Raw genomic sequence first — 27,732 nt, 5'->3', positions numbered from 1 at the left:
CAACTTTAGCAAACCAAATCATAACTTGGTTGAAGATATGCCAAATGACAAATTGACTATGAAAAATAATAAGTTCATTTTAGCTAATAACAATTTCAGTAGATCAAATCACAACTTCGCTAAAGAGCATTTCAGGCATTTTATTAAGATTTCATATTTATAATGAGACCAAATCTTTATTTGTCATTTTCCAAATAAAGGGTCCCAAATCATGATTTCACATATTAGAAGGTCTTTATTTGTTATTTTTTAACTTTTAATCTGTTAACTTGTAAAAGGGTAATCTTTTTGTTAAACTCAGCTCCTCTTATTCTATCATTAAAGCTGAGCAAGGTATTAGAAATTAGAAATAATAGAAGAAGGAATTCAATTCCACTCGATATTTGACAACTCAAGTCTTATAAGTGATAAAGAGAATAATATATAATAATATCTTGAAAAATATCTTATTTATATTCGACAATACTCGAATTTATCTGTAATGTGCATTTGATAATTGTATCTAGGAAAAAAAAATACTTCCTAAATTTATAAAATTTGTTCAAAGCATCCCCATTACATATTAGGGCGATGTTTCCCCATGAGAATGATGATTAATTGTGTGTTTTAGAAAAATAAACACATATTTATTACATAATATATGTAAATTAGTTAGATGATTCCTACATATGGGTATTAAACAAACCACTTAAAATTAGCTTAAATGACAAGAAAGAGAGTGTGATAATAAAGTGCTGTGTTAAAATTTGATAATATATACTATATCTGGTCTTTAATATAATAGCTACTAAACCAATTTAAATAGATTTAAAAAATTAACTAAGTTAGTTGTTTATAACAAATATGAGTTAATTTTCCAAAATACCCCTTTTAATCATGCATTAAATGGAAACCCCTTAATTTCTAAATTATGAAATTGAGAGACAAAGTGAATCGATATTTTATATTTATAACCACGTATAATTTCTAACTAATTTTTATATTAAGGATCATAATTTAGATGTAGATACCTATAAAAACAAAATTACTTGCCACATTATTAATAAGATGCATGTAAGGGAATTCAGTATATATATATATGTGTGTGTAAAATTAGTTTGAGGTAAAGTTTAGGTGACGAATTGATAGAAGCAGCAGCTTTGACACGCACTACAATTTGCTATTCGTTTGCGTGTGTTCTTGCAGATTTGGTATATCGCAGGCCAATAATATTATATTTCCTGAAATTGTGTTTTTTTTTGTAATAATTTTTGGTGGTGAGAGTTAATTATATTGATGGCAATAGTAAATTAGGTTTGAAGGTTGGGATAAAAATTCGATGGTAATGGATATAAAATCTTAGGAGTGATCATAAAATTCCTGTTCTGAGTCAAAGTCAGGGAACTTTTCTTGGCTTATAATGAAATAAAGCATTGACTTTAATGAAATGTGAGTGGGAATAAGTTGAATAAAAGCTTGTGAATTACAACTGATACTATAGACCTAGGAGTGTTTGTTAAGATTGTTGTCTGCTGGAACTACCACCTCCACTGTAACTGATTGCTCATTAACAATGACTTTCTACTATTCCTTCAAATCAATATTTCCATATGATTTTCGTATTTTTACGTGAATAATATAAATAGTTATACATCTATGATAGCTTCCAAAAGTTACATTCTGAGCATTAATTTATACTCAAATACCGAAGCTCGGGGCATATTATTTTGTACTTTAGCTAGTTTGGTTGTTGTCAGCATCAGCATGGATAATACTACCTTCGGTCCTTAATATAAGACTTATTTGATTTTTATTTGGTCCTAAATATAATACTCAAATCCATTTTGTTTCTCATATTTACTCAATTTTTTCCAAGATAATCCTTCTAATAATTATAGTTCTAGTTAATACACTTGATTAGCAAGGATATTTTAGAAAAAAAACACCTATTTAGGACAAATAACTAACTCAACTTACTTTCTTAATCTTCTTAAATTAGTCAACTGGCTTTTATAATTAAGACCGGAGGTAGTAATATAGAACCTACGAGAATATATGAATCTCTCCTGTAATTTGAAGTTATGAGTAACATAATTGGCTAGCTAGATTTCGTAAATGTAGACGCAGAAAAATTTGACTCGTTTGCTGATATAAAACAACAACTAAATGTATTCACTTTCTAGCAAAATGATTGTATATATTATTGTCTGATTTCTAATTTAAGAGTTAGATAATTAATTCAAAAATATTTTAAAAAATATGACTTGTTTGCTGATATAAAACAACAACTAAATGTAGTCCCTTTGTAGCAAAATGATCTTATGTCTCATTGTTTGGTTCATAATTTGAGAACTAGATAACTAATCTAAAAGTATTAAAAAAATTAGTTAAACTAGTTATTTATAACAAATGTATGCCGATTTCTTTAAAATATCCCATTGAATCATATGGTGGGTTGGGATTACCCTTGATAGGAACTATTTACAATTCATAATGATTGGATAAATTATAAATTTGGAGGACAAAATAAGTATGACCTAGGTCCTGTATTTAGAACGAAATTTAATTCTTCAACAAACTCCTGCATAATATTTACTTTGCTACATGTTCAAACATTAATCATTTTCTTTCCTTGTGTGGGACTTGTTTGCTTTGCATGAGAAGATAAAATGCTGGAAAACATATCCTTAAAAATAAGCATCGCCTTTGGAATTTAATGTATTTAGGGAGGGCAGTGCTGGAAACCAATAGGATTTGTTTACAAAGTGAGTGATGTAAACAACTTTGAAGTTGTGTCATTAAGAAGCGTAATTAAGAGAAGTGTGTGATGTGCGTTAAAGAGTGAACACTAAATAACTTAGTTTGCAGGGGCAAAATTAGTTTAACTAATTATTTGTAAAAAATATATATTGACTTTTATAAATTATCTTTTTTAATCATGTGTATTGGAATCGCATGACTAGATGGAATCTCTTGCAATTAATAAAATATTTTGAAGAAAATATGAGACAAAGTGAATTGAAATTTTATATTTAATATTAAATTTAATTTCTCATCTAGCTTTTATATTAAGTACTCCTCCGGTCCTTAATATATGACCCAATTCTTGTATTGGTTTTGGTCCTAAATATAAGACCCCTTTCTCATATTTATCAATTTTCTCTAAATTACCTCTATGGATACTCGCTCAACCATAATCAAGTAGAAAAAGGAGAGGTGGTATTAAGAAAGATGATTATGGTGTTTTAGGAAAAATGTGTCACTTTTCTTATAATTAACTAACTTACCTAACTTCCTTAATCTAATCAAATTAGTTAAATGGGTCTTATATTAAGGACCGGAGGAGTATTAGGTAGCAGTATTTTATACTACCTCTGATCCTAATTATAAGATCTAATATATTGAAATAAAGGGAGAGAAATAGAAAAGAAGTGAGAGAAACGCGGCATGAAAGAGGGGTTTGGAATTCTGTGGACAGTAAGCTGGCGGAAGGGGGTGTGGTCGTGGTGTGTACACTTTGCATTACTAATCATTGAAGTTGTTTCATGCAAGCAATCATCTCCTGTGCGTCTTCCTCACCTCATCAATTCATTTCACTATTCCCATCCAAATCTTATATCTTCTCAATCATTTTAATCTTCTTCCATATTTAACTTGTCTTTTTAAGGAACAAAGGGAGCCAAAAAATGCCATGAATCCTACTTCATAAAAAAGATCCACAAGTTTCGCTGTGGTTTATAAATTTAAGGAAATCCCTCCCGTAATAAATGAGTCCTTTCAAACTGATCTCTCCCTTGATGGTACGTACATGTCTGGAATGAGAAGGAGGAAGTTTGAATAATGGAAGGAGGGAGAGAGAATGAGAACAGAATCAATAATAATCATAATGAAGAGTAGAAATATAGAGGATTGGGTTTGGATCAGAGAGCGAGAGAGCAGTTGCGTCTGCACATGATACATATGGCCCTTCCCTGTTGTATACTTTGACCGATTTGGATTTTGGATCAATCATTCATCCCTCACCTTCTTACGTACCTACTCCCTCCTTTCTTCCACGCACTGTAATCGCTTCATCCCAATGCAAGACTCATTTTACGGTGTTAATTTATATTACATGAGAAAAAATATTACATTTTATTAGTTATTTAATTAAAATATTTTGAGTGTGAATCGTTAATCAATTTAAACTGTCCATTTTATTAATTTGTAATATTAACGGAGGCTTATTAACATCAATGTAGATTATGTGAAGGCGACACATAAAAAAACCTAATTCATCATTTTTGAAGGTTTCACGACCAGTGACATCTGTTTTCCCAGTTATTATTACTGTGCCCATAACAAAAGAGTTCGTAGTAGTTTTTTCGGTTAATAGTGGTGTGTGATTTCAGTATTCTAGATTTCAGGCCAAGAGCTTTGTGAATTACAGCTTCAGATCATTTAGTATAGAGGGAGACATATTTTATTAATTCTTCTGATTGGTCCCATCTTCACATAATATGTCTTGCGTGCAAGTTTAAGAGACCTTTTTCTTTAACAGGTTAGCTTTCTAAGACGAATTTTTCTTTTGAACTTATGCTCATGTCATTGTTTCCGTTCAAACGCCAATGTTAAAATGAGAGGACGCCCGTGCAGGCTTCCATCTCTTGAATGAAGATGTATTGTTATCTCTTTTTCCTAGCAGGCGAATCTTTTGAAATGAAATCTTACGCAGCAAGTTGTGATTGTTGTAAGTCAAATTAGTTTTGCCATGCCCGTTTATAAGCAATAATACATGGTTCCAATTGTAAAACATGGTCTGCCAGTCCGGTTAAGACGCGGCATAAATATAATTAATCATTTAAACACTTAACCAATAGGAGTTAGATCTAGTGGAAAGAGTTAATTCCTTACAACGTAGTAAATCAAGATTCAAATTTTTATTAAAAAAAGTACTCATATTTAATATCTGACAGTATCTAAAATATAATTGCCTCCAACGAGAGATATCCATGCCCAACAAAGGGGGGGGGGAAAAACTCAGTTAACGGAAATGCCCATTTTGCATAGGATACGGGCCTTCTCTCCACTATGGGCTTTAAAAGTTGGTATGAGTTAGGCCTACATAGGTTGAGCCTAAGAGGAGCTGGTTTATTTTGGACTTTAGCCCTCTCTTGGACCAAGAAGGGGTTCTGCTTGATAGGTCATCATGCGCTTCTCTCTAAGCACCTCGTCTATTTTTGTTTTGTTTTGTTTTTAAAGTACTTCGTTTTTATATTTAGGACTAAAATAAAAGTTAAACAGGATCTTATATTAAAGACCGGAGGTAGTATAAGACTTAATTGATCAATTTATAATAATTAAAAATATTAATATAATTATTATTTGTTATAATTATATAAAAATATTTATTGCTTTTTTAAGAATTACTATCTTTTGCGGAGGGTATTATACGAGTGAGAGAAAGAAAAAAAAGTGAAATTAATGAATACCTAATTGGATAGAAATAGTAAATAAAAGATTGAGATTTTATATAGAATATCTCGCACAATTTATTAAAGACACTCTTCTTGTAGCAGGGTTTGGTGAGAAAATTTGTGAAGTGATTATGGCCTGCATCACTAGTACTTCATTCAGAGTTTTATGGAATGGTCAGCCTACAGAAACTTACACTCCAACAAGGTATACGCTAGGGGGACCCCATATTTCCCTATATTTTTACTTTGTATATGGAAAGACTCAACCATATCATTATAGATGCTGTTGAAGACGGAAGGTGGAATCCAATTGAACTTAGTTCTAATGGTCCAAAGATTTCACATTTATTCTTCGCTGATGATCTAATTCTCTTTAGTGAAGCCTTGAGCCACCAAGTTGAAGTGATGTTGACTTGTATGAATTTCTTCTGTGCGGTCTCTAGATAGAAGATGAACAAGGCTAAGACAAAAGTGTGTTTCTCTTGGAATGTTCATTTCTCTAAAGCTGTTAATTTGAGTCAGCAGATGGAAGTGGGATTGACAGGGGACTTAGGTAAATACTTAGGAATTCCATTACTACATAGAAAGGCTTCCTCTATCCAATTTGCCCCTCTACTTGAGACAGCACGGAAAAGACTTGCAAGATGGAAAAGAAACTACCTAAACATAGCAGGTAGAGCTGTCCTGATTAAAGCTGTTCTGGCAGCTATACCTTCCTACTATATGCAGATAATGCTTCTCCTTTAGAGGATCCTAAGTCATTTGGAACAAAAAAGTAGAAGCTTACTCTGGGAGAAAATGAGGGAGAGAAAAAGTTACATCTCTTAGCTTGGGAGCAAATCATAAAAGAGAAGAAAGAGGGTGGCATTAGCTTAAGAGACTTGAGGAAACAAAATGAAGCGTTTATAATGAAACTTTGTTCGCATCTCTATAGCAACCAAGAGGCATTATGGGTAAAAGTACTCAAGGCTAAGTATAAATGTGGGATGCAGGGTATGCCTAAAGTGTAGAAACCATGCAATTCATCCCTTATCTGGACCAAATTTCAAGAAAGGTTTGGGTAAAAAAATTGGTAATGGAATCTTGACTTCCTTTTGGTGTGAGAACTGGTCTAATTTAAATATACCTTTAACTGATCTTGTGTCGAGTCAGGAAGGACTAGCTGATAAAGACAAGTGCGTGGCAGACTATGTAGTAGACAACGGTGACTGGGATAAACAAAGATTAGAGCAGTGGCTTCACCCTCATATTGTTGATCGAATTATTTGTGCACATCCACCCCATGAGGAGAGATGAGAGGACAAATTTTATTGGAAGCCATCCACTGATGGCTATTTTTCTATAAAATTTGCATACAATTTTCTTTTTGCATGTACAACCCAATACATAGACAACATGTGAAAACTTATATGGAAATGGTTGGTACCAGAGAAGATTAAATCTTTCATATGGCTCTTTACTCATGACAAAGCCCATACGGCTTAACTTAGGAGGAATAAAGGTCTTGCAGATGAAGCAACTTGCCTGTTTAGATGTAATCAGGAAGAAGACTCAATGCATTTGCTGTGAGATTGTCGAAATGCTAAGGAGAGATGGCAGTTGGTGGTCAAGCCTTCTATATGGAACACTTTTTTCTTTCTTCAAAGAGCGGGACTGGATAAGATGGAACCTCACTCATGAAGGAGGCCTGGATCATACAAAAAAGATCCCTTGGCCAACGTTTTTTGGGTATATTTGTTAGGATATTTGGGTGATCAGATGTAATTGATTGTTCAACACCTCAAGCAGAGAAGCTTTTTAGAATGCAAATGCAAGCTTTTTCCGAGCTTGTTTGGATCAGGATTTAAAACAAAATCACCCCTTCTACCAACACGCACCTTTGCATAGGTCATGAGGAAGCAATTTAGAAAAAGGAATGGTCATGATTGAAGTGGATGGATCAGTTTTAGAAGATGGAATAAGCGGATGTGGAGTAGTGATTAGAGACTATACAAACCATTGGATCTGTGGCTTTAGCTGCAAATTGATAAATGTTCCCTCTACCATAGCTGAAGTGATTGGAATTTTTCATGGTCTCAATAATCTTTGTTGAGAAAAGGGTTCTAGGAAAATGGCTTTATACTCTGATTGTTTAGAAGCTATTAACCTAATAACTCGAGGATGTGATGAGCTCCACTCTTTCAAGGACATCATTGTGGACATCGGATTTCGTTCGCGTAGGGATTGGCAAATAGTTTCCAACATGTCTATAGAGAGGATAATTCTTATGTTGATTATTTAGCAAAATTTCCTTATAGTAATGACAACATATTTTGTATCTTTGATCCCCCTCCACCCATTTAACCTTTAGCTAGAGGTTGATGAAGGATGTTAGTTAGGTTTTCCTTTTTAGTTTCTTTTCTTTTATAGCCTAGGTCTTTTTTAAGGTTCTTAGTATCGAGTCTGTGTTCCAAAAAAAAAAAAAAAAGATCTCGCACAATGATATGTCCCTGGATTGTCTTCTTTTTCCCTCCCCAAAAGGCTGATATTCTAGTATGTACCATTGAGCTCCACATCCCTCACTCCTCACAACGTTCAGGTGATCGTGTTCATGGATTTTAGCTTAATGGGTCTGAATCTCACTTATCCGCTACGGATCTTCTCCCATTTATTGGGCCTGGCCCATTTTGTTTAGGCCTACATAAAATATTATAAATAAATTAGATGAAATCGAACCCCTGGAATGAAAAGGGCAGGAAAATGCAGTAGGTAGTGTGAGAAAGAAGCGTGAGAAGAGAAGAGAAGATAAGAAGAACAGGAGGGAAAGGAAAGGCGTCACGTGGGGGCATGTGAGTGGGAAAAGGCATGTGGAGCACTGGGCACGTGCGAAGGGGAAGGACGACAGTGAGGAGTGAGGACCGATTGATTGAGTGGATTCCGGAGGGGGTGACGTGGAAATTGACCACCACAATCCCTTTCGCTTCAAGGCTTCGGCCTTTTGAAAACCCGACCTCCCACTTCACATGATCCCTGACACCCTCTCACGTGCTCCCTGGGCCCCACACCCCCCCAACGTCCCAATTTATTCATTTTTACTTCACCCACTTATATTCATTTTTATATTCACGTCAAATTTTATTTATTAATGCCACTAAACTAAAGTACGATAATTAAGCAAGCTCTGACGGTAATAATTGGCTGTAAACAAACCCTGTCCGGTTTAACCTCGGGATTAGAGCTGCCTCCCCCCGCTCAGTCGGTGCGTCCTTTTATACTACCTGTATTATTCTCACCGATTATATTTTAATTTTTAATCTGTTTCGTGTTAAAATAATTTGAATTTCAACTTAACCAGTTCATCCGAAATTCAACATGTCATGAGCGTGTTACCTGTTCCATACTCCTTTTCTCTTATTTATGAAATAAAAAGAGAGAGTATTTTTTTGTGTGTCTTTGATATAAATCAACTCATAAAATTTATTATACTATAGATATACAATCCCTGACTCATTAATTTTTTGCGACTTTTGGGGTATATAAATTTTAAGATTTTTTTTTGTTTTAGTAAAATATGCCGAAAATGTGTTATGAACATTGTATCTTATTACTTCCATAGTACATTATTATGTTCTCTTTTTTTTGCGTAAAAATTAGAATTTCTGAATTTTTTATTGCAATTTTAGGAAAAATTACAAAGGAAGAATCTGAAAAAAAATTTACTGTTTAATTATAAAATTTTAAATTAGAAATTACTACAAAGACGTGTTAGTATTTGCTTTTTAAATATAATTTTTTTACTAATATAATAATTAATATTGATTTAAAATTACAAAAAACAAATAAGGAAATGTACATGAGAATTAGAATCCGTTTAGAACAGTTTATAAATAGTTTTTTAATAATAATTTATAAAATATTAAGTAAATATATGAGAAGATTTTTATGTCTATGTAGATAAAATGTATTTATAGAGGATTTTTTAAGACATCCCAAACAGGCCTTTGGAAATTTTGGACGCGTGAGGATATTACCGGCAGTACCTAACGAAGCTTGATTAGAGTTGAACAGAAAAGCAAGAGGGGGAGGTGACAGGCGAGATTAAAGTGAAAATGAGGGAACAAGCCACGTGGATAAAATCAGGGCCGTCCGTTGCATGAGGTTGAGCTGTAAGCGTCGTGCAAAAACGTGAACAAGGGAATATAATAACAGGTAATGATAAGGTAGAATTAGCCCGCAGGCCACAGCAAAACAAAAAATCATTAATTAAAACATAAATTATTGCTAATAAATCAGAAAGTTAAGGCTGGGGGTGGCAAAATAAAAAATAAAAATGAAAGGAGGGAACAATTAGCACAGGTCCCAGAGCATTAAAAATTATCAGGAGCAGAGGAATCCTGGTGTAAAACTTGGACACTAATGGAGGGACAATATCAGGAAGAAATCGGTGGTTGCATTATTTTAATTAACCTTAATCATTGTTAATTAATGTGATTAACAAATAATTACTCAGGAAATCTTGGTGAGTAGTAGTACAGTACAATTTGCTTTACGGTCACAGAAAACTGGTATGTTAAGGAAAGGAGTAATAGAAGCAGCGAGAGGAGCATGGTGTTATCTGTGTACGTGACAGCCCACCACTGTGCTTCTCACTCACCCCTTAGATTCCTGTTTACTACACCACCTGATCACTGTTCATTGCCTCAACTACACCTTCCTCCCTTTTTGTTTCTCATCCTTGCTTCCCAGCCACGCCACCTCTGGCTACCTTCATTTTTAGCATCTTCCTCTTTCTCATGATTTTTTCTTTTTATATTTTTTTCAAATTATCTTTTAACTTTATATATGTTTCACTATGGTCATTTAAATTAATAGAATTGAGAAAAAATTCCCAAAAACAAGAGATTAAAATTGCTAAATCTCAATTCAGTTTTGACAATACTTTAATAAGGTTTATTAATAACGAATTTTTAAATAACAGCACATTTTTATTAAAAAAATTATTTGGGATTTAGTAATTTCAAACTTTTTTGTGAGATTTACTCTAATATTAACTATTAAACATTTTAATTTATTTTATTCAACTATCTGATATCTGGTGTTGAATCAACAGAATACATAATTTGTGATGATTAAATGAAAATGTGCTTTTTATTAATTATAAGTATATTTTTATTGAAAGTATGTTTAAACTATTATTAGATGCTAAATATAGACAGCTTTCACAATACAAATTCAAATATTATTTTATCACATTGTGAGAAATTGGTTCTTTTCATTAAACCCATACACTCATTAGTAAACGAATGTGTTCTAATATAATGGCAAACATCCTGAAGGGTTCTAGCATTTTTTGATTTAAGTTTATATCGAATGAATTTTAGATTCATCACATTGAGAGGAAGTCTAATCCACCATTTTCTTTGTAAAAGCCCTAAATTGATTTACTTCTTATATGCATATAATAGGGCCACCTTTGCTTTGTTGCTTACTTTGCTTAAACAGGATAAGTAGTGTGTATATGGTTTTCCATTAATTCAACAAAAAAGAGAATACGTTATCCACTATTATCGCTACTAACTTTTGTGGTTGAATTATGAACTAAAGAAAAAAAAAAGTTTCCAAAAATTAAAAGGAATTTTTTTTTTACCAGCAAAATTAAAAGGATTACTAGTCCAAAGAAAAAAGGGAAAGGACAGGGGGGGGGAATTGAAAAAGGAAAAAGGGCAGGAGCTAAATAAAGAAAAATAAAACTGCTTAATTAACTTTACAGAACTTGCAAGTCACTTCCTATTATTCTATCTATATATTGCCTGCATGAAAAAAGATGCTCCCAAATCTCGTATTTACATTTTTGCCCTCTCATTACTCCTCAAAACCCCACCTCCCCTCTTCCTGATCTCCCAAGAGTCAGAGACCCCATACTTCGCTTCTCTCTCTAGATAACTGCTCCATTTCTCTCCAGCTCAGACTCAGTCTCTGTAAACGAACGTTATATGTTAATGGAAGTACCGGAGTGTTTTGTCGGTGGCTATTTCTCAGCCGGAGGAGATCAATTCTCCCCGGACAAGCGCCATGGTGCTGACCAGAAGGCCGGTGAGCCCTTCGCCATTGACGACCTCCTTGACCTCTCCAACGCGGATGCTATGATCATGTCCGACGGTTTCTTCGATAATGCCGCCGGCAACTCCACTGACTCATCCACTGTCACCGCCGTTGACAGCTGTAATTCTTCCGTCTCCGGTGGTGACAATCATTTCTCCTCCGGTTACGCTGGCTCCCGCGGCTTCGGCGATCCTCAATTATCTGGAGAACTCTTCGTTCCGGTAATTCACGGTTTTCACGTTCACTAACGCTTGGAATTTAAATTTCTTCAACTGTAACTTCCATTACGTAGTTCTGTTTAAAATTTAAACGAATCATTTTATTTTTACTCTTAAAGCTGACTGCGATTTTCGAACTAGTTCTACACAAGAATAAGTCACGACGTTCGAGCTTGATTCTGCCAGTTTGGTCTTTAAATTTTATTGAACAAATGAAGATGCTGCTACTTTTAACTTTGGCGTGATAATCTGAAAATTGATTTTGTTCTTCTGGATTCGATGGCAGGATGACGACTTGGCTGAACTGGAGTGGCTATCGAACTTCGTGGAAGACTCGTTTTCTGTCGAAGATGAGCTAAAAACACTCCACCTCCTCTCCGGAACCACTGCTTCCGCCATCGGCACGAAACCTCAGACACCAGATTCCTCCTCTTCCTCCGAAACAATTCCACCATTCGCTGCGGACACCGATCGAAACGCACCGCTCTTCCATCCAGAAACTCCGCTTCCAGGTAAAGCTCGGAGCAAGCGTACACGTGCTGCCCCCGGGGATTGGTCTACCCGCCTCCTCCACCTGATCACCCCGACGGTGGTTTCAGAACCGGCGCAAGCGAAGGCGGTGGCAACTAAGAAAAGGGAGAGTTCGAATTCGGAGTCCTCTTCGGGTCGGAGATGCCTGCATTGCGCTGCCGACAAGACTCCACAGTGGCGGACCGGACCAATGGGTCCGAAGACGCTGTGCAATGCTTGTGGAGTGCGGTACAAGTCCGGGAGGCTGGTGCCAGAGTACCGACCTGCGGCGAGCCCGACGTTCGTGTCATCAAAGCACTCCAATTCGCATAGGAAGGTGATGGAGATGAGGAGGCAGAAGGAAATGCAGAGGCAGCAACAGCACCAATTGGTTAGCCAGAGCTCAATTTTCGGCGTTTCTCATGGGGGAGATGAGTTCTTGATCCCTCATCCCACTGGTCCAGATTATAGGCACATGATCTAGTAAGTTCCAGAGAGAGTAGTATAAAATTTAGGATTATTGGAGAACAATTAATGATGAGCTTCAAAGTTCAACATCCAACAAACCTTTTCTTTTCTTTTTGGATGAGGCGAAAAATTTTGTCTTATAAGTTTGAATCTGTAGCTTTAGCACAATTCAGAGAGAAGGAAAGTAGTTGAAGGACAGGGGAGAAAATAGAGGATGGAGAACCTCATTTGGGTGTAGAAACAATCAATCCATGTACTCTAAAATTTGATTTAATTCGTTTTCTTCGCCGAATTTGGCAACATTAAGAAATACTCTATCAGATTTTAATCTTCGGCCACACGTATAATCATTCCATTCATCACAGAGTGCAGGGAACTCTAAAGTCCTTAATGCATTGCGCCGTCGTCGATCAATGTATACAATTTAAATTTTAAACTCTTTACGAGACTCTGGCTCGACAATTATTTGCTAATAAATTTTGTAAGAGAAAAGCGGTTATAAACAGCGGCAAATTTTCAAACTTGAAATTGAAAAGTGTAGCTGAAATGTCAAACCGCACCAATCATACAGCAGATTAAGGCAAGAAAAATAAGAAAAGAAGGAAAAAAGTGACTACTATAAATTTATAATGTCATGTGGGTCACAAAAAATGGATGTAGTTTTTATTTATTTATTTATTTATTTTTCCTGTGTGTTCGGAAACCAAAGGGATTTACCAAAAGAATGGAGCCAAGGATTGGCACAGTACTCCGTCACCAATGCGAGTCCTTTTCGTTTTGCGTAGTTTACTTAAAGTAACGAGCTGAAGTTTGCGGAGTAACTGATGAGTGGCCAATTGGTAAGAACGAAACAATGTATGTGGGCAGGGGTCATGATTTAGCAAAACCAGTGGGTTATGAAGTCATAATCAGTGAACAATTCTCTTGGAAATGAGTAACCAAAAAAAGGAATAATGGAGACACATTAGTATTTCAATACATTGAAAGTTAAACCCACGCGAGCCCCAAAAATATTCATGGATTCGATTAATAACATAGGAGAGTGAGATGGAAGGAATTACAGGTCCAGTTCTTAATATAAATCACTTATAACATATTCTTAGAAATAAATTAAATTGATAAAATTTTTCAATGGTACTTTTGTTAAATTTTTTTTTACATTTATAAATCATTCTCATATATCTTCTTTATTTCTCTCTTTCCCTTCACAAGTGAGTTATATTTATGAGCGGAGGGATATACTTTTCTAGTCTCATTTATAAGGCATTTTTAACATGTTTTACACAGACTAAGAAAAATCTTAAATTGTATTAACTCTTTATTAACATATAACATCTTTTCAACTTTATCTATATTTAATATATACACCTTTTAAAAAAAAATAACTATCTACATTATATTAAATAAAGGACGATATAGTATATTCATGGTAAAAATTTAATGAGGTGACTAATAAATAAGACTAAAAAATATCTTCTCTCTGCTTTATAAATAGGACTAGATGAATATATTAGAAGGCGAAGAAAGCAAGGAGAAGGATGGATTAGGGAAGAGGAAACCAAGGAAGAAGAGTGAATGCATACACATATAGGGAGGGGCGTGAAAGAGAAGGATGGAATTAGATGATGAGTGGCGCATAAGAAAGGGATTACGAAACCAATCCAACGTGGGAAGGTGAAGGTTGAAAGGAAAAAGAAGGGGTCATGTGAGAGAGTGAATGAAACAACATGGAGTGGGTACACATGGAGGACTACTGATATAACTGCCCACCTGATCCTCGACACTTCCCCTTCCTCTTCGGCCCCACCCCCATTTTCTTCTTTCCTTTTGTTAATCATATTATCCCCAACAATCATCATTTATTTTCTACATATCTACCCACCTCCTTCTCAATTTTTAATTTAGTACATTTACATTTTTTTCTTAATGAAATTCTCTAATTTTAATTAAAAAAAAAAATTACAAAGACTAACAGTAAAAATTTAATTAACTACTACTACTTACTATTATATTCTTCCTTCCTACCACCTTCTCCTCTGCTGCATTAAATATACTACCATGCTACATTATCATCCTCATCTTCCCCTTAAGGATATCTCTCTTGTCAATTATTAACATCTTTTCTCATGCCATAGCCACATAAACGTCCTCTATATATATATATATATATATTGTTACTGATAATTAATTATACCCCTTTTAGTAAATTAATTTCATATTTTACATTGATAGAATTACATGTGTTACATGTTATGGTATTGAGAGAAGTGCTATAAAATTCTAAGAAATAAATATAGTTACTAACAAGTTTCAACCATAAATTAAAAGAACAGCTTCTGATATTGAAATTTTTTAGCAGTTATTTTTTTTAAGAACTTCATAATAATATTTTCTCTTTGATTTCCGGTTATGTTTGGCATGTATCAACAAGAGTTTTTAAGATTTGTATGTTTTGTACACATTATTTGAGTATCATAATATGTCCATGCTTCTCTCTCAAAACCGAAGCTTCCTTCATCGATCATTTGAGTAAAGAAAATGATCAGTTTTCACTTTGGAGTTAAAAAAAAAAAGAAGTGTCGTCCCTGTTAATTTTAATTATCCTAGCTTAGGAAGCATCATTTTAACTATTTTACCCCTTTTCGAATATAATATAAGAATTCTTTTTTTGTTGTTGTTGACAATATATAAGAATGCTACTAATATCAATAATCGTTTACAATATTTTAATTTCTAAAATTAATTGTTATTTTATAGAATTATTTGAAAGTAGCCTTTCTATAGAAGATCTCTTCTTCCTCACTTTTCTAATAATACCTTTCTTCAAGAAAATGATTGCCAAACACGAACTTCAATAATCCCCCATCAAATAATTTTTCATATATATATACTTCGGTTTGATATCTTAATTATGATAACACACACTTAATAGTTTATATCAACTCTGATAATCTGCTTGGATTTTAATAAAGCCCATAATTAAGAATTCAATGTGAAAATATGAATGCTAAACTTTTATATATGTATGCTCAGAAAAATAATATATATATAAATGACAACTCATGAACAGTGGTAAACATGTTGAAGTTTAACGGTTCTTAATTTAAAAAATCAATTGATAATTAGTCAATCAATGATTGATTATATAGATCATACACAGATATTTTCCTAACGTGTGTGTTTGGTGTAAGAGATAGGTGGTGGCCGGTAAATATGAAAAGAAATTGGACAGAGTTGAAAATTCTTTAATTAATTACTACTACCATAACAAAAGTAAACCCTCCTCGAAGTTGGAGACGTTGAATTATTCGAACGAGTAAGACAAAACTAGGATTAATTAAAATAATATGAACAATTAAGGGAATAATTAACCTGCTCTCCAGTTTTAAATTTTTAATTTGTTCCCCCCTTCCCCCAGGCCATGTGACTCTGCTTGTGTGAGTGTCTTACAAATAAAAATATAAATAAATAAAGGCAAAACAATTTTAAAAAATAAAAGTAAAAGGAAAAGAAATAAAGCTCGTGAAGCTTTATACCCAGCTTTGCACGGCTATATCTATGTATGTCTGTATGTATTATGCAAGAAATAAAAGTGGTGGTATTTTTAAAAGATAATTTAAATAATAATAATAATAATAAATAGATATGTTTTTTTTTCTGCTTTGATAGATATCTCTTTATAGAAACCCTTCATGAAACTCACTTGCATACTAAAGGCAAAAGGAAAGGGTTTAGTTCCCACAAAGCCAAAGGCAAAGGGCACACAAACAATTACGTACGTTGTACGTATATGTACACACTCGTACGTGGACCCCCAAACCTCAACTTGAGTAATATAATTTTATTACACTCACACATTTTTAAATTGCATAAATTTGAAAAAAAACATAAAAGAAATAAAAAAAAAAAAGACTAAATTATGTTTGTATCCACTGAATTTTGCTATATAACTACACATGCAAGAATTTTTTCTATTTTCAAGAGAGATTTTGCCGATGTTTTTAAAATATGTTTGTGTGCGTGATTTTAGTATAAATTAGCACTTGAAATTTCATAATAATAATAATAATTCCAACATTATCATCTGCAAAAAATTAATCAGAGGATATACAAGATCTTTTTACTTTATGGATATAATATAAAATATTTAAAAATACAACTATGTTAAAAACTAGTGTGTGGGAGTGTGTTTGCATGTGGGTGAACAAACCCAGCACATGCAATGCGAATTGGTGATGAAATTCCCAAAAGAAATTTTAAAAAAGAAAGTGTGTTTGGTGACCCATTGGTCATTAAGAAGGGATCTTCCCATGTTATGTTTATATTATATATAATGTTTCTATATTCGTCCTTGTTCCCTGCAATTCATGTGGCCTATCAATTATTGCTTATACTGATGTCTCTAACTTTGTTCCCTATTATATGCTTCATAGTTAAGCATTCCTGGCCAGTAAACATTTTTGCCTTTTGGTTTTTTGGGTCAGTGCAATTATTATAATTATTAATAATTAATAATTGAAGTATAAAATTTCATATGATATATATATATATATATTGTAAATAGCGATGTGTTTAATTTTCTGGTGTGCTGAAATTGTGTTGGGTCATATACATAAACAAAGACAGAGACACATTGGAGAGTCATTATCGTTAGGTGATAAAAATAGACGACGGGGGGAGGATCAACAAGAAGCAAACGTAAAATGTGAATTGAATTAATTGTAAAGCTTTGTACTGCACAAAGTTGGGTGGTTTAATTCAATTTGTATATCTAATTCATATTTACTGATGATCTGGCTCCAATTCACCTTTTCTTCTACTACTAACATTTTCTTGGATAACCTTCAAATCTCTCTCCCTCTCTCCATTCATTCATTAATGTCCCCTACCTGTTCAGCTGAATAGAAAAATAAATTATTCAGCAAAAAAAAAATATTTGTCTAATTACTAAGAATATATGTGACAATAAGTTTTTGAATTTCATTATCGATATATGAGAATCTCACTAATAAGTAATGATCCTTAGATATTTTTATAGACTATTTTTAAACTGTAAGACATGTCCTAATCCTTTGAGAACTCTTAGGATTCAACTCAAGTACTCAACCAACTTTAAGCACAATATAAATTAGAAACTTAGAGCTGAGGATGATGATATATATGTTAGTTTTCCTTGTTTGTGTAGAACACATGTGAAAGGGAAGGAGTGCCAGGTGTTGGTTGAAGTGAAATTGCCTTAATAGAGTGGAATTTCTTTTCCGTGAATGCACAGAAAAATATCACACACACACACACAGAGATAGGTTGGTTGGTTGGTTATGATATTTTCTTGTGTGTGTCGGTAACTATATATATAGAGAGGAGTGTATGAAGAACACAAGCTAATGTTTCCTAGGTTGACCCATCTCGGCATAATCAGAAAGAGGTAGTTAGCAGGTAGCTAGGGCTTTGCATGCATGAAGTCGTCGTTGTTGGCAAATATCTGTTGCTCCTTTGAACTGGAGCCTCAGACCTTAAGTGAAGGCCAACTCACCCAAGCAAGGGTTTGATTCATCATACCTCATCTTTCCCTTTTCATTTATATATAAACCCTAGAAGACTCTGCAATATTTGGAGGCTTATGCTGTTCATCAATTTTATTGTGCTTGTGCAGGAAGTAGCTCAAAACCAGGAACCAACTGAGGCCTCCGCTACTGTATTCAACCAGCAGGTATTATAGTTTCTCTCATAAACTTGTGTGTATATACATATTAGTTCATAAGAAGTTCTTAATTCTGTCTGGTTGGGGCAGTTTCAATTTGCTCCACCACTATGTCAAGGATATATAGGCTTTGTTGGCAAACTTCATCACTGGTACAAATTATTAATTTTATGACTCCATTTTCGCGTATGTTATAGTTGGAGTAGAAGTAGCAGTATTTATAGTGCATCAGGAGAATGACTTATATATAAGACTCTTGAAAGAGAATTAATGTAAAATAAAGTCATCTTTACGACTATAGAATTTTGAAACCTACGATTGAGTTAAACTTCTATATTTACAAGGTTGTTAATTACTACATCCGGTCCTTAATATAAGAGATAGGTGACTAATTTGAAAAAATTAAAAAAAGTTAGTTAAGTTAGTTATTTGTAATAAATAAGTGTTGTCTTCTTTAAAATACCTTTACTAATAATGTGTATTGGTTATAACTATAATTTGATGAAATTTTTAACATATACAACTACTATAAGGACTAATTTAGGGAAAAATTGATAAATATAATAGATAAAGCGAGTTGAAATCTTATATTTAAAATCAAATTAAATATTAAACTAGTTCTTATACTATATTCGGTCCTTAATATAAGACCTTATTTGACTTTTATTTTGATTCTAAATATAAGATCCAAATCCACTTTATTTCTCATATTTATACATTTTTTTCTTAAGGTAGTCCTTCTAATAAGAATAATTCTAGCCAATATACTTAGTTAGTACGGATATTTTAGGAAAGACAATACCTATCTATTATAAATAACTAACTTAACTTATTTCCTTAATCTCTTCAAATTAGTCAACTAGCTCTTATAATTAAGACCGGAGGTAGTATCATTCTTTTAGTTGGTCACTTTTTGAGGAGTGCGAATAAAACATGGGATGGAGAAGGACAACTTTGACTTCCTGTTGTTAACAATTTGGATGAATCTGCAACTAATTAACGAAAATAGTGATGGATGGAAGAATGATATATTAATTTATTTAGATATAACAGACTTATGAGAAACCTAGCTCATGATTGAGTATAGATTTAATTAACAACTTGAGGGAAATATTATGAATGAAGGGAGTTGTAGGGGAAGCAAGGTCTGGGAGAGGAAGGCATCAGATCATGGGACAAAATGGAGAGCCAGTTCAGAAGCTGGTGGAGGAGCGTCGACACAAGGATCACAAAACTGGCCCCTGCATCTCCACTACTTCTTCTTAGAGATTTAGTACATGAGACCCTTTCTGCCTTTTTCTTCGTTTCTTGGATTCCAATAAGTTTTGTAATGAACTGATCATCCTTTTACAAGTTCTGTAATATATATATATATATATATATATATATGCATAAGGACATTATCAGCTTTAATTACAGTTGTGTGCAATTTTTGTAGTGACTTGATTGATATATTTATTACTCTAAGTTTTCCCTCTTACTTCCTTCATTTTCCTTACGAGCTTATAACATAGCTTGCACTTTTTTTTTTGTGGTTTTTTATTATTAAAACTACAGTTTGTATTGTTATATCTAGTTTTATTTAGGGACAATGATAAAAAAAGAACTTGAAATTTTGTAAATGCCAAATAAAGAATATCAGCAAAAATTTATTGTCATTTGCAAATTCAGACTTGTCAATATCAAATAAAGTTGTATTACCAAACCTGATTTGAGATTTATAATTTTCAACTTCTTTATCAAACCTGATTTGAGATTTATAGTATCTAACTTCTTTTCTGTCATTTTCTCTTTTTATCTAACTATACTAAAATTATCTACTAAAAAACAGTTCCCTCTTTTTGTGTGGAGTGTGGACTAGTTTCTTTTTTGTCAGAAGTTCTGACCACTTGACTCATGATGGATAACCTTCTCATGATCCAGCTGGCCGAAATAAGTGTTTTTGGTAAACAATATGGGCCGCAATATGGGGCCCAGGTCTCAAGTTTAAGGCCCACTTAGAGATATGGGCTCTCACTTAATCAGCCCTGATCAGTTTTTTAAGATGAAAAAGAGAGAGGAGATTTTGCACGGAATAATGAATCTTACCCTCTTGTTTAACATTTTTGAATAGCATAGCTTAGTTTATAATTTATGTTGTGTAGATTTTGAGCTCTTGCATGAAAATTGAAGAAGAAAACTTGCTATAAATTAATTATATGCATATATCAATTTACTTGACATCAATATTTTATGTTACCAATGATAAGCGTAACTATACACATGTTTTTATTAAAATTATTATTTCCAGAATTAATTATAAACACAAGCTAAAGGGAAATTATCAAAAGTTTCAAAAGACACGCCCAATAAAATGCTTAACGAGTCCAATGGCACCCAGAAAGAGGGATGCCAAAAAAGAAAAAAAAATTCCAAAAATGGGAGGAGCATGATCATAGAAAACTGGCCTAAATAGAAGAATTTGGCTTCTCCATCCGCTTACTCTCCATTTTCACTTCGATTGTAATTTTTACGATTCAGATTCAATATTATTTGAAAATATTATTATCATAACTTTATGTAAAAATGTATAAATGAATTTAAACTAAATCTAAATAGACTAAAGTTAAATAAATCTATGTCATAAAATATTCTGATAATAGTTTACATTTTTAAAGTGTTTAGATCAAATTTTAAGGGTTCGTTCAAATGAAACCTTAAAACTTTAAATTTATTTATATATTTTTGGTATACAATTATAACAATAATAATTTTGTAAAATATTAAAACTGAACAGCTAATATTAGTACCTCTTCTGGTTCTAAATATAAGAACTAATTAACTAATTTGAGTAAATTAAAGAAATAAGATAAATTATTTATTTGTAATAAATATGTGTTGTCTTTCCTAAAATATTCTTACTAATTAAGTTTATTGGCTATAACTATTATTATTAGAAAGATTATCTTGAAAAAAATAGATAAATATGAGCAACAAGATGGATTGAAATATTATATTTTAAACTAAAATAAAAATTAAATAAGATTTTATATTAATGATAAGAGGTAGTATAAGTAACCAATGTGCTATGCTATGTAACGAGAAGGAAAAGGGAAGTAAAAAGAGCCTAAGAAAAAAGCAAATGCAAGTTCGAGAAACAAGGAGAAAATTCAGGCAAAAAAAAAGGGGGGGGGGGAGAATGATATATGAGAAGAGGAAAAAAAAAAAAAAAGAAGAAAACAGGGAGAAGGGAAAAAGGAACAAAATTTTAGGGCTTTCCTCCACAACTTCGCGCAGCTCTGCGCTCAGGTTATGGGAGGGAACCTCTCAAGTGTCAACATTTCAAACGTACAGGGAGAAGCCCTTCCTTTTCAGAAGCTCAATTGATCTCACAGGGATCAACGGTCGATTTCAGCTGGTATTTTCTTCTCCTTCTAACTATTTTTCTCTCATTTATTTTTCCTGGGAGAACCATCTGGTCGGTTCAGAAGCCTTTACGCTATGCGTTAGGCACATTTCTTTTTAATTATTTCGAGCTGTTCATTTTTTGTGGATTTCTGAATCAAGGTCGACCTTGCTTATAGACTTGTTCTATTACTGTGGTTTTAGTCAGGGAGCTCACTTAGAATTGCTTTGCGGTTTATTTGGGCTGTTTTTCTACTTTTGTTTTCTCATTCTTTTTTACTATTTCCCGAACAACCTGTAGAGTATTAATCTAAAGGTATTAGACCGCTAACTGCCTCTTTTCTTTAGGAATTTTGTTCTCGCATTTTCTTCCTTGGTGGAGAATTTTGGCTTCCACGTGGGTTTGATTTATTGTGTTTCTGTTGACTTTCATATGCGAAAGGTGAAACAAACTATATATATGTTACAGATGAAATGAAATATAATATGCCTAATGCCTTTGATTGCTGTTCTTTGTTCTTCAAACTCCCTGCACTTGTAATTTTGCCTAAATCTATTCATTCCTCAGTTACCCTACTTTGAGCTCAACGCTGATAATAATTGGAAGCGCTATGGAAAGCACACATTGGCTTAACTGTCTAATTGCTGCTTTGCAGCTGTGTTTCTATTCTGTAAAGGCTAGAGAGAATATAATATGAGTACTACAGTACAGAGAACTCCAAAATCTGGTAGGCAGTCCCTATTTTTCCAAGACTTAGCTTCGCCTATTTCTTCTCGGAAAGGAAAATTTTCAAATCCAGGTCAGGCAGCCGCAGTATCTGCCCTAAGGCGTGAGAACTTTGGTGGTTCAGACCTTCCACCACCTCCTGTTTACACTTTGGAAGATAGATCAGACTTTTCTCCTGAATCAGGCATACAGGATTATCAGACATCGCCAGAACCTAAGTCAGACCCGAGAACTCCCATTCGAATTGCAAATAGGGAATTTTCCACTCCAGTAAAAAGCAAATCAGAGGTCAGCACGTCTTATTCTCTAAAAGGATTGCAGCAAAACCAACAGGGATCGGCAGGTTTGAGTTGGTGGTCACCCACGTCTGCAAAGAGTGTGGGTGAGCAAGATGAAAAGGGAAAGAGTTCACCAGTAGAGGGTGTGGTTCAACCTGGTGCTTTGATCACTCTTCCTCCACCGAGGGAAGTTGCAAGGCCAGAGGTTCAGAGAAATTCCTTGCCTGCAGGAAATCTTGATGAGGAAGAATGGGTTACTGTTTATGGGTAAATGTCTTAATTGCTGCAGATGTTTTTAAATTTTGCTGTAAAGTTAACTAGGATTTTTAACATGATAAATTGGCATATTAGTGAAAAGTTTTAGTGATAAAATGAAAAACCAAGGAACCAGAGATTTACTGAGAGATCAGTTGTACAGTCAATTTGAAGATTAAAAATCTGTAATGAACGGCAGGACATTTTCCTTCTCAATGTTCAAATGAGAAAACAGTTTATCATTTCTTTTCTTGGCTGTGAATGAAATTTCCAAGCATGTTGGTCTAATTTGAGGAATGTAATACTAGTCAAAATTTCTCTTATTAATATTTAAGTATATAATAATAGAGTATCTGCCATGGGGGTTTTTAGCCATTATTACTTGAATCTTTTGCTGAATTTCTGAAATTGGGTTAGGCTCTATTATGACATGCATTCATCTTAAATTCTTATACTCCTTTATGTCCTTTGGAACTGAATGTGTGGAGGCATCAGATAAGAGATGCTTAGACCTGATAGTGGAGCTGAATTAATTTACCCTCTTGTAATATATCCTACAGTCCAAAACAAAGAGTTTAGAAATGCTGAGACTCTAAGTGGAATACATAGCCCATAATCGAAACTTTTAATATGAAGATGCAAATCAATAATCTGAAAGATCTGATTTCCCTTTGAATATACCAGCACACTGGACACTTTTAATAGTGCTCTTTTTGTGCAGATTTTCTCCAGGTGATACCAATTTGGTTTTAAGGGAGTTCGAAAAATGTGGTGTGATTTTGAAACATATTCCTGGTCCTGGCGATGCTAATTGGGTGCACATATTATATCAGGTTCTCTTTCTTTGCCTTGTTTTAACTTATTGATTGGCATTTTCTTTCAACAACATTAGTTTCAAGTGGTCCTCTATGAATGCTAGAAGTCTAGTACTCGTCATATTGCATTTAAATATATTCTGCATAGATATGTGTGCTTTTTAATGAAAATGACACGAGGTGATTCCTGTGGACTTTTCTTTTAGTGGGCTGACTTTTATCTGTTGAAATCTAGGATCCTGTTACTGGACTTTCCTATTGATTTTGCCAAAGTTCCACCACTGTCTAACTATGACACCCTTCTATTTTGGAGGCATTTTATGAAAGCTTGATTGTGCATTAAATCTGAAAACATTGCTTCGTTAGTGTGTTATCGGGCTGAAACCTGTAAGGTTAGACCTGCATAATATTATGTTGTTATTGCTGTATGCACGTGGTCTTAACTTTGCAAACACCAAAATTAATTTTAATTTGTTCTTGATGCAGAATCGGTCTGACGCTCAAAAAGCTCTCAACAAGAATGGAATGCAACTTAACGGAGTGCTCATAGTGGGTGTGAAGCCTTTGGATCCCATACAACGTGAGGCCTTAAATGAAAGGGTTAACAGGCAGGGATTTATGCCCATACCTCCACCATCTGCAAGAATCTCAGAAGCGAGCACCTTAAGAGCTCCTTCTCGACCCTATTATCTGCAGAACGGCAACGCAAGTGCACGGCAGAGCGGAGGTGCCATTGCTTCTCCAACAAAATCATTGGTGTCCAAAATCATGGATCTGATGTTTGGAGTCTAGATTGCCTCTTTTTTGTGACCATACTAAATCATATGGAAATTTTTTTGTGAACTGCACTGTTAAAAGTCTTTCGGCTAAATCATACATCATTAAGAGCGCAGGAGAGTCTTGTTCAATGCTGCAGAGTTCAAAATTTGGATTTGTCACTGCGAGTTGTGAGCTTGTAGCACTTGTAGGCAAAACATTATTTTCTTTTCATTTAATTGAAAGCCAAAGCATTGCTTTTGAAAGCTTTTATACCTGGAACAAGAAGCTTACGTTTTTAGACTGAATTCAAATGGAGAATGTACCTCTAAAATATTTTGTAATTATACGAGGCATGAATGTGTTGAATTGCTGCCCTTGTACTAGAATTCATTTTGGGAGATCTCATTTGGAGAGTACGTTTTGGCAGGGATCCGGATGAAAGGTCCAGAAAAGTTTATAATTGTGGTATTGAATAAACTTATATGTTGATAAGCTATTAGAAGTTTGAAATAACTCTGCGATGCGTTAATAATAATATCCAATGTATTTGGAAGCCAACAGCAAATGCTCGAAAATTTGACAGAAACGGAAGGTGTTTAAAGCACGAGGTACTGAATAAAATTTTAACATCTCAACTCTGCCATCTCAGTCAGATTCACAAAGCCTATCAATGACTCCACTTTTCGTTTCAAGTCATGTTCTTCAGATTCTCAATCTTGGATTTCAAGAGTCGAAGTAGTTCTTCGTTTGATGCTTAACAAAATGTGAACTGAACCGTCAGCTTGGAGAGACCAGCTTCGCGGTTTGAATTGTTCGAAACCTAAGTTCACGTACACGAACCAAAATGCGCACGATAATATTCTTCTACTCCACCAGTGTTGTCTTCTTTTGTTGGCTTATTTCAGGCTGTATTTGACCCATCGACGCCTTGATGATGGAGATAGTATCGTCGAAAGAATTGCTCACCTCGTCGCCTCCATTCTTCCAGATTTACGTGCGCTTGTAATTAATCTTCATTTCTTACTACTGGCATATATGTTTCGTCCTGCACCTTTGTGAAAACGCAGTTTCAAGCTCAAAAGTGGGATTGATCCTGGTTTCACTCGGAGAGACTTAAGTGCCACTCTATTTGAAATCAGAAAATTGGGCTCCCTTTAATTCTGTATTCATTTTATTTGAGCAAATGAAGCTCCATATCTTTGACTCAAATGTAAATACCAAAGAAACGTTGAAAAAAAATAATACTTTCTTCTCAGTTCTCATTTTTCTGAATGTCTAGAAAATAATGGGAGACATCAAATTTAGACCAGAAAAAAAAATCTATATGTATATTATCCCAGCACTCTTCAGCTCTTCAAAGTGCGGGTCAATTACTTTCTACTTTCTTCATATATATCCATAAATTCTGTTATTTGATTTCATGAAAGGAAATGCTATTGAATATTGATAAAATAATGATTTCCAAAGTTGCATGAACTTCGGCCAACCTAAAGTACGCCAAACTTGATACCATTACGTAACTGGCCAAATAATTATACTTTATATTCTTGTGATCGTAAAGGCTACTTCTATAAGAAAATCATACATATAACTCTTTTCTGGGGGCTAACAACTTCGTTATTATCCTCTCAGCAAAGCACAGTAACGGTAACCGCCGATGAATAATCCGCGAATAACTACCACCATGTCGAAAACCACCCAACATAACTCCCACGTCGCACCACGTTTTCAATCACTAAAATTAAAATTTGAACACTCCAACTAAAACATCTCTTATATGTCCTTATTTGTACCCTTATATATACACACGAATCAGAAGTTAGAGCCATTGCTCCTTGCTTTTTCTATTACTACCATTGCTGGTTGGTGACAGAACAAAAACAACACTAGCATGGCTTCCCATTTGAGCGTTCTCTCACTCTTACGGCCATCTTGTTGGTAATTTCCTCCATGAATGGTTCAGTCGAATCTGCAAGGCAATTCAAAGTCGGTAACGCCTTTGGTTGGCAACAACCCCCCTAACAACACAGCATTTTACACCCAGTGGGCTTCAATGAATACTTTTCAAGTTTCAGATTCTCTGGGTGAGTTTCACTTCTCCATTTTGTTACATTACAGTTTTTAGCAGAAACTACTGAAACAATGAACTTCAGAATTGTTGTGAGATTATATGTTTTGTTTGTTAAGTGCAGTCTTTGAGTACAAGAATGACTCAGTTGTTAGTGTGGACAAATGGGATTACTATCACTGTGATGCGAGCGATCCGATCACTCTCTTCAACAATGGGAATAGCACTATCAATCTGGATCAGCCTGGTTCTTTCTACTTCATCAGTGGGCTGTATGAACATTGCAGGAATGGCCAGAGATTGATGGTTGAAATTATACCTCCAGTGTCTGTTTCTGCTCCTTCACCTTCTCTTCATCATCATCATCATAGCTCTGCGGCTTCACTTTCAGTAGTTCTCACCACTTGTTTTTCCTTCATGTTGTTGGTTATCAATTTAGGTGTCTCTTCTGTTTAGGAATTATTACCATATGAACGAACTGGTTTCCCTTGTTTTATTTTAGATAATGTAGTATCGTGTTGTCTTTGATCCTCATGCTGTTTTAATTTTATGACCATGCGTTGATTTTTCTTTTGCTTGATGTAGTTCTACTTTTTAAGACGTCAAGTATTAATTACTCAGTTTGCCTCAGCTTTCTGATCTTCCACTTCTAATCACTAAATTTGAAAGTCAATTCAGAAATATGTACGGGAATATAACGATTACACAAGATTAAAATTTATGTATTTGTTCAATGATGGAGGCACGGTTATGTAAGTTACAGGAAATTAAAATACTCTAAGAAAAAATTAAGAATTTTTAGAGAAAAATTTACTTATCACTTGTGAGTTTTCTGGGTTGGTCCCACTGTACTATAAGATTCCAAATTTTTTTATCCCCGGAAGTTGATCATCAGTTTCAATGTAGAATCACTTTAAATTTCGCGAATTAAAATCTGAGAACGACGTTGAGCGAATTAAAATCACTGATCTTTGTGCGACATCGAGACCAGTTAGGATGTTGTGTGGTAAGTAACAAGAAAGCGTATAAATTA

The 27,732-nt window shown here is 34.1% G+C and overlaps 2 protein-coding genes and 1 pseudogene across 3 annotated transcripts; all 3 read left to right on the top strand.

Moving 5' to 3' along the window:
* The first annotated feature begins 11,326 nt into the window (after positions 1-11,326).
* LOC114715471 (GATA transcription factor 9-like) lies at positions 11,327-13,040 on the top strand. Of its 2 annotated transcripts, none has more exons than XM_028900345.1 (2): positions 11,327-11,737; positions 12,021-13,040. In XM_028900345.1, exons 1-2 carry the CDS (start codon positions 11,408-11,410, stop codon positions 12,726-12,728), a joined length of 1,038 nt encoding a protein of 345 aa, XP_028756178.1. In that variant the 5' UTR covers positions 11,327-11,407; the 3' UTR covers positions 12,729-13,040. The 2 variants fall into 2 exon arrangements, with proteins under 2 accessions (XP_028756178.1, XP_028756177.1); XM_028900344.1 differs by having other exon boundaries at positions 12,018-13,040.
* An 8,633-nt stretch (positions 13,041-21,673) lies between these two features.
* On the top strand, positions 21,674-24,999 carry LOC114715394 (nuclear pore complex protein NUP35). Its single transcript, XM_028900232.1, has 4 exons — positions 21,674-21,810; positions 22,454-23,069; positions 23,779-23,890; positions 24,359-24,999. The coding sequence occupies exons 2-4, from the start codon at positions 22,492-22,494 to the stop codon at positions 24,662-24,664; spliced, it is 996 nt and encodes a 331-aa protein (XP_028756065.1). The 5' UTR covers positions 21,674-21,810; positions 22,454-22,491; the 3' UTR covers positions 24,665-24,999.
* Positions 25,000-25,301: 302 nt separating this feature from the next.
* Positions 25,302-27,155, top strand: LOC114715411 (early nodulin-like protein 1; annotated as a pseudogene).
* The last annotated feature ends 577 nt before the right edge of the window (positions 27,156-27,732 follow it).

This window comes from Neltuma alba, unplaced genomic scaffold (assembly GCF_004799145.2).
Source record: "Neltuma alba isolate B1F8T4 unplaced genomic scaffold, ASM479914v2 tig00011591_pilon, whole genome shotgun sequence".
NCBI lineage: Eukaryota > Viridiplantae > Streptophyta > Magnoliopsida > Fabales > Fabaceae > Neltuma > Neltuma alba.
The sequence above is the reverse complement of the archived record's forward strand: the minus strand, read 5'-3'. Positions and strand labels throughout refer to the sequence as shown.

Excerpts from the sequence above, each read along its gene's own strand:
- LOC114715471 (XM_028900344.1), top strand. The coding sequence starts at position 11,408 with ATGTTAATGGAAGTACCGGAGTGTTTTGTCGGTGGCTATTTCTCAGCC. Across the intron at positions 11,738-12,017 it reads CTGGAGAACTCTTCGTTCCG|CAGGATGACGACTTGGCTGA; the intron begins GTAATTCACGGT and ends TGGATTCGATGG.
- LOC114715394 (XM_028900232.1), top strand. The coding sequence starts at position 22,492 with ATGAGTACTACAGTACAGAGAACTCCAAAATCTGGTAGGCAGTCCCTA. Across the intron at positions 23,070-23,778 it reads GAATGGGTTACTGTTTATGG|ATTTTCTCCAGGTGATACCA; the intron begins GTAAATGTCTTA and ends CTTTTTGTGCAG. Across the intron at positions 23,891-24,358 it reads GGGTGCACATATTATATCAG|AATCGGTCTGACGCTCAAAA; the intron begins GTTCTCTTTCTT and ends TTCTTGATGCAG.